At 43.7% G+C, this 7,149-nt stretch overlaps 1 protein-coding gene across 1 annotated transcript; it reads right to left on the bottom strand.

Annotated features, from left to right (window-relative positions):
- Window positions 1–2,837: 2,837 nt before the first annotated feature.
- LOC136842149 (major centromere autoantigen B-like) lies at window positions 2,838–6,805 on the bottom strand. The gene is made up of 3 exons (XM_067109508.1): window positions 6,676–6,805; window positions 4,350–4,477; window positions 2,838–3,032 (listed from the first exon to the last, which is right to left on the bottom strand). The coding sequence occupies exons 1-3, from the start codon at window positions 6,803–6,805 to the stop codon at window positions 2,838–2,840; spliced, it is 453 nt and encodes a 150-aa protein (XP_066965609.1).
- Window positions 6,806–7,149: the final 344 nt, after the last annotated feature.

Here is a 7,149-nt window from a genome sequence, read left to right as displayed (position 1 = left end):
TATTAAATTATTAAAATATAATATTGTATTATTAAACTATGAAATTATGAAATTATTGAATGATTAAAATATTTCGTTATTAAATTATGAAATTACGAGAATATCTCATTATTAAATTATGAAATTATTAAAATATTTCATGATTAATTCTTGCAGTTGAAACATTAAAAGTAGATTTTGAGACTGGCATGATGACGAGACAGATCCGGTAAATAGAATACTCTCTCTCTCTCTCTCTCTCTCTCTCTCTCTCTCTCTCTCTCTCTCTCTCTCTCTCTCAAAATACGAGGCTAAAAGATTAAACGTTGCTTGGTATCTTAGACAACATAATTAACATGTCAAGTACCCGACTGAGTGATCTAATCGCATGATGTTTGTACGATTAGAATGTAAATATAGGTAATATATGTGTGTATGTATGTATGTGTGTATGTATGTATGTATGTATGTATGTATGTATGTTTTATCAATAGACGAATGTTTGTGTATATGAGTACCATGATTTTATATTATGTATTAAGATGCGGCTTTGAATTTTAGTTTTCTGAAAAGAAAACTATTGTGCCGGCTTTGTCTGTCCGCACTTTATTCTGTCCGCACTTTATTCTGTCCGCACTTTTTTCTGTCCGCACTTTTTCTGTCCGCCATCAGATCTTAAAAACCACTGAGGCTAGAGGGCTGCAAATTGGTATGTCGATCACCCACCCTCCAGCCATCAAACATACCAAATTGCAACCCTCTAGCCTCAGTAGTTTTATTTTTATTCAAGGTTAAGGTTAGCCATAACCATGCTTCTGGCAAAACGACATAGGACAGGCCACCACCGTCCCGTGGTTAAAGTTCCATGGGCCGCGGCCCACACAGCATTTCAATACCGAGACCACCTTGATTATACAGGTATAGAGGAGCCCAGTTAGTATAGAAGACAAAGACGTATATTATAGATTAATGGATAAATAGATGGAAATATATAGATCTGTTAGTAAAATGTAAGGATGTCCTCGGTGGAGAGGGTGTTCCAGTATTCCAGCGGCGTGAGGCAGAAAGGATCTCTGGAACTTTGGAGAAGTTGGACAGCGAGGCACATTTACTGAATATTTATGACAGAGAGATTAGATGCTGTTCAATATATATATATATACATATATATTATATATATATATATATATATATATATATATTTTTTTTTTGTAAACAGGTACCTGTAATGAAATACAAATTCCAGAGGATCTATGAACTCTGTAACCTTCATGGAAAATGAAAATAGCGTGAATCAGACGAACGCTAGAAGCGTTAATCACTATTTTTTAATCACTATTTTTTCTGTTCAGTCGACTCGTTAATCCCTTTGATTCGCGTATGTTGTCGCGTTTGCCTTTTAAAGTCTACTGTAGCGACGGAGAGAGAGAGAGAGAGAGAGAGAGAGAGAGAGAGAGAGAGAGAGAGAGAGAGAGAGAGAGGATTCCCGCCGCGGCCATTTTTACGAGAGCAAATTTGATATCCATTTTCGGATGGATTCGTGCTTCCGCCGCCGTCGAAAGCCGTTTCCCGAAATGATGATGAAAGAAAGGAGACCTCTCTCTCTCTCTCTCTCTCTCTCTCTCTCTCTCTCTCTCTCTCTCTCTCTCTCATATTTAGGTAATAGGTTTCTTTGTGTTGACAAGTGAATTCTGAATTCTGTTTCTCTTCCCAGAGTTCATATCTCTCTCTCTCTCTCTCTCTCTCTCTCTCTCTCTCTCTCTCTCTCTCTCTCTCTCTCTCTCTCTCTCTCTCTCTCTTGCTTTCCCAGTTTCTGTATCTCTCTCTTTTCCTATCCCAACCTCTCTCTCTCTCTCTCTCTCTCTCTCTCTCTCTCTCTCTCTCCCCATTCGGTCTCATAAGGCGAGTCTTTGATTCCCCACAAAAACTTGATCAAAGCGGTTCATCAAAAGCCGACTGGAATTCCCTTCTAATTCTTCTTTGTCCGTGTAAAGTCGAGCTTTTAACATGTAAGCCTCCAACCTCCTCCTCCTCCTCCTCCTCCTCATTCTGCTATTACTACTCCTACTCCTCCTCCTATTCCTCCTCCTAGCTCGCAAACTCCATCAAAGCCTTCTGCTATTCCTCCTCTGCCTCTCTCTCTTCTTCCTTCCTCCTCCATCCCTCCTTCCTATCCCCCTCCCTCCTCTACCTCCTCCTTCCTCCTTGCTCCTCTTCTCCTATTCCTCCTCCTCCTCCTCCTCTTCCTCCTTCTCTTCCTCCTCCTCCATTCCTCTCCCTCATCCTTCTTCTATCCTTCAACGTACCTCTTTCAGCAAAGGATATGCTAAGTTGAGGATGGTCCTTCCCTTGGGTAGCAGTCATTGATCTATATTTATTAGTATAATTCAATCTATGCCACTTTAGCTTCTTCAAGTTATAATTAACCTTATATTAACATTATTAACATCTATGGTACTAAAAAGAAACTATTTTAAAATTAAGTTAACTGCTAACTACTCCTTTTATTAAACTTATGCCCCAAATCTTGAAACTGCAACATTCGTGCAATATCTGCTATGCTACTGAAAAGAAAATTTTCGTAAGAAGATGAACTATTTGTTTTCGGTGCATTCAACTTACGCCCCCCAAATCTCCAAGTTATAATAACCGTAGCCTACAGTATCCCCTATTATTTGGAACAAAAACTATTTAGTGTGAAGCTAATCACTAACTACTTCTTAATAAAACTGACGAAGTCAGTCGTTGCCTACATTCGTTTCGAAAAGATGCAACAATTCTTTCTTGGAAGGAAGAAATTGAAAGATGACAACCTGGATTTTCAGCCCAGGAAACAGCTGGTATATTCCCCTGCTTCTTTAATCCCAAGTCAAGTTAGGACCGTTGGAGAACCTAGGGTTTTCATATCTCAAATATTGCGATCTATTCATTTCCATATGAGATTCTTCTTCTTCTTCTTCTTCTTCTTCTTCTTCTTCTTCTTCTTCTTCTTCTTCTTCTTCTTCTTCTTCTTCTTCTTCTTCCAGGTACCACCTTTTCCCTCTGCTACCCCTCTTGGTATTTTTTTTTATCTAACTTTTAAATTCATTCTTGTACACGGCACTTCAGTCGTCCTTCCCAGCTATCATGAGCTGGCATCCCAAAGGTGGACTCCTGGTTCCCGTTCCGTTTAGTCTTGAGAACTTCGATAGTTTGTCAAGTATTTTTTTTTGCTGTAGGCAATTATATTTATATTATAAGGACTTAGGGACCTTACCGATCCTTCGTTCCTTTGGGCTATTAGACGTCAGTGGAATGCATTCGCAAACAGAACGGGGAACTGGCATAAACATTTCCGCGTTTGGAAATAAACGAGGATGATTGAACGAAGGAGACACATTGCAATAAGCCTCTTCATCTCTTGAGTATTTTCCACTCAAGGACCCTAACTTTCGAAAGCCCTTCCCTAGACCGAAGAGTCCAGTTAATCCTTCGTCCTCAAAGCGTATGACGTCACGGCATCACTTTGAGGGAGGCTTGCTTGTTTTGCGCCGCCATTGCAGCAAACAATCGCCAACACTTCACCAACACCACCAACAATGCTGTCATCGCCTGCTCCACCAAAGCGCCTCTTCTCTAGAGAGAGAGAGAGAGAGAGAGAGAGAGAGAGAGAGAGAGAGAGAGCTCTCCAAGGGCGCCACCAAAAATGCTATCATTGCCTCCTCTACCAGAGTGTCTCTCTCTCTCTCTCTCCCTCTTCAAGAGAGCAACAAGAGAGAGAGAGAGAGAGAGCTCCAAGGGCGCCTCCTCCTCCTCCTCGCCACCACTACAGCCACCTCCAGCTCCTTCAAGTCGAGGGGCACGCCAAGTATTTGATGACGGGTAAGCAAGAGGCCACGGAGAGGGCTCGATGACCCCGGTGAGGGCGTGTTTTGCTCGAATTTACCGAGTGAGACCCTGGTGGTGGGCTGATCTGATTTGATAAGCGGCCTGAGGAGAGAGAGAGAGAGAGAGAGAGAGAGAGAGAGAGAGAGAGAGAGAGAGAGAGAGAGAGAGAGAGAACAGGGAAACAGAGAGAGAGAGACAGAGAGAGAGAGAGAGAGAGAGAGAGAGAGAGAGAGAGAGAGAGAGAGAGAGGCAAACAGGAACAGAGAGAAACATACACACATACACACACATATAAATAGAAACAGAGAGAGAGAGATAGAGAGACAGAGAGAGAGATATATATAAATAGAAACAGATAAATATATATATATATATATATATATATATATATATATATAGAGAGAGAGAGAGAGAGAGAGAGAGAGAGAGAGAGAGAGAGAGAGAGAGACAGCCGATGTTGTTGGTGTCATCAGCATCCCAAAGAGACCAAGAGATCACCTCACTTGTTGTTTTTGTTGATGCTTCTGAGTGAAGCCTTGTGGTAAAGCCCTTGTGATACTTCGAAGAAGGAGAATCTCCTCCTCCTCCTCCTCCTCCTCCTCCTGCTGATTATTATTTGGAGGGCGGCGCCCTTGAGAGCCGGGAGGGGGATTTGTCTCTGCAAGTGGTACTCGTTTAGGCCATCCAAGGGCTTCGAGGGGTTTGAGAAATGCTATGCCGAGAGGCGGTAGTAAAGGGCGATAAAATAAGCAGGTGATTGCATTAGAATTAGCCGAGGATTTTCGAGGGTGGAGTGATATATGTATTCTTAATTGAGAGGGATAAGAAACTGGGATCTAATGATGTATATATATATATGTATATATATTATGGATGTCTGTGTAATTGAAGTAGTTACATTCCAAAGGTGTCGATCCCAAACACCAAAGAAAGTCTTCTGGAATGTAGTGTTTTGTTGTCCGTTTTTTGGTTTTTCCTCTTTATTTATTCCACTTACTCTTCCTCCTCCGTCGTTTCTGCCTCTTCTTCTTCTTCTTCTTCTTCTTCTTCTTCTTCTTCTTCTTCTTCTTCTTCTTCTTCATTTTTTCCTCCTCCTCCTCCTCCTCCTCCTCCTCCTCCTCCTCCTCCTCCTTCTTCTTCTTCTTCTTCTTCTTCTTCTTCTTCTTCTTCTTCTTCATTTTTTTTCCTCCTCCTCCTCCTCCTCCTTCTTCTTCTTCTTCTTCTTCTTCTTCTTCTTCTTCTTCTTCTTCTTCTTCTTCATTTTTTCCTCCTCCTCCTCCTCCTCCTTCTTCTTCTTCTTCTTCTTCTTCTTCTTCTTCTTCTTCTTCTTCTTCTTCTTCATTTTTTCTCCTCCTCCTCCTCCTCCTCCTCCTCCTCCTCCTCCTCCTCCTCCTCCTCCTCCTTCTCTTCTTCTTCTTCTTCTTCTTCTTCTTCTTCTTCTTCATTTTTCCTCCTCCTCCTCCTCCTCCTCCTCCTCCTCCTCCTCCTCCTCCTCCTCCTCCTCCTCCTCCTCCTCCTCCTCCTCCTCTTGGTCGTACGTACTTCGAAACCCCTTCTGATATCGTGTCAGTAATCCAGGATAATCGCGTCTTTTATTTTCAAATATTTTTTTGGTGTTATTTAAAAATTTAATTTTTGAGTGTTTCCGTGACACCTCCGCCGCCCCCGTCGGCCTCGGCCTCAGTCTAGGGGGTGGGGTGGGGGGACTCAGCCCCAGCAGAAGAAGCAGCGTTTACCGTCCAGTGGGTTGAGAGCAACAAAGTCGAGGGTTTGCGATGTGATTGACTGGATCTCGTCGATGATTGGTCGGACAAAGGAGATAACAGCCAATCAGGTTGGGGGCTCGACTTGTACTTGGGACAGAGGAGTCCGAGTGGACGTTCTTCTTCCTCCTCCTCCTCCTCCTCCTCCTCCTCCTCCTCTTCTTCTCCTCCTCCTCTTCTTCTTCTTCTTCTTCTTCTTCTTCTTCTGCCGAATGAGGAGCCAGAACCCCAGGACCTATAGGACCTAGGGTCTAGGGTTTAGGGAAGGAGGACCCCCCGTCTCTGTCTCTCTGTCTCTGTCTTTCTCTGTCTCTCTCTCTCTCCTCCTCCTCCTCCTCCTCCTCCTCCTCTTCTCCTCCTTCTTCTTCCTCTTCTTCTTCTTCTTCTTCTTCTTCTTCTGCTGAATGAGGATCCAGGACCCAGGACTTATGGGACCTAGGGCTTAGGAGGACCCCATCTCTGTCTCTCTCTCTCTGTTTATCTCTCTCTCTCTCTCTCTCTCTCTCTCTCTCTCTGAGGAGAGAGAGAGAGAGAGAGAGAGAGAGAGAGAGAGAGAGAGAGAGAGAGAGAGAGGAGGTATAGTGGCTTTTTCATTTGCGTTCCAGCGCAGTCTTTTCTTTTTGGGGAAAATAAAAAAAAAAAAATTATGAAATGCTCTCTTGACGCGATACAGACATTCTGTAATGTTACTGATGCCACTCGCATTGCCTATTCATCTGAGAGATTGAGAGAGAGGAGGAGAAAGAAGAAGAAGAAGAAGAAGAAGAAAAGAAGAAGAAGAAGAAGAGGAGGAGTTTTTCATTTCGTATCCTTTTAATTGGTTTTACGAGGTTTTAGGAGGAGGGAGGGGGTGAGCTGTAGGAGGAGGAGGAGGAGGGAGTAGGAGGAGGAGGAGGGAGTAGTAGGAGGAGGGAGAGGTGTGTCCTCCTCCTCCTCCTCCTCCTGCTGGTGCTGGGCTGGCTGGCTGGAACAAGAAAGAAGAAGAAGAGCGTCGCTTGAAGGAGACTTTGAGAACCATTAAGCTTTGGTTAGGAGTACGCCATAAGACCACTTCGCTAAGAACCACCACTGCTACTGCTGCCACCACCACCACCACCACCACCACCACCACTGCCACCACACCAGCCACCACCGGCCACCACCACGCCGTCAATTGTTTGCCTAAGAAAGAGTCGGAGACGCTTCGAGATTGACATTTACATAGGTTTTCTAAGAACCTCGAGGACCGCAATTGTTCAGACGAGATGCTCTGAGAGGTGGTTACGCTCTCTCTCCCCTCTCTCTCTCTCTCTCCACCTACCCCTTGGGGCTTCCCCCCACTGGAATGCCCCCTCCCCCTTTCTCTCTCTCCTTCTGACTGCCTTCACGGTGCTGAAAAGGATATTCGTTTGATCCCTTGACGAAGGATTTATAAGCACGAGTGCATTCCGGGTTTCAGTAGTTATTCATCTCCCTTTTTTATTTATTTTTTTTTTTTTTAGGTTAGATGACCTCCTACTACAGATTTACACACGTACATACACACACAGGCAGGAGGCTC

The sequence above is a fragment of the Macrobrachium rosenbergii genome, chromosome 9, assembly GCF_040412425.1.
Source record: "Macrobrachium rosenbergii isolate ZJJX-2024 chromosome 9, ASM4041242v1, whole genome shotgun sequence".
NCBI lineage: Eukaryota > Metazoa > Arthropoda > Malacostraca > Decapoda > Palaemonidae > Macrobrachium > Macrobrachium rosenbergii.
Note: the sequence above shows the minus strand (reverse complement) of the source record. Positions and strands in the feature narration are given on the sequence as shown.

What these genes read in the sequence shown, in the direction of transcription:
- LOC136842149 (XM_067109508.1), bottom strand. Translation starts at nt 6,805, where the DNA reads ATGTCAATCTCGAAGCGTCTCCGACTCTTTCTTAGGCAAACAATTGAC. An exon ending in TGGTGGCAGCAGTAGCAGTG is followed by an intron (nt 4,478 to 6,675) that starts GTGGTTCTTAGC and finishes CCGGCTCTCAAG; the next exon opens with GGCGCCGCCCTCCAAATAAT. An exon ending in AGCATCAACAAAAACAACAA is followed by an intron (nt 3,033 to 4,349) that starts GTGAGGTGATCT and finishes AAAAATACCAAG; the next exon opens with AGGGGTAGCAGAGGGAAAAG.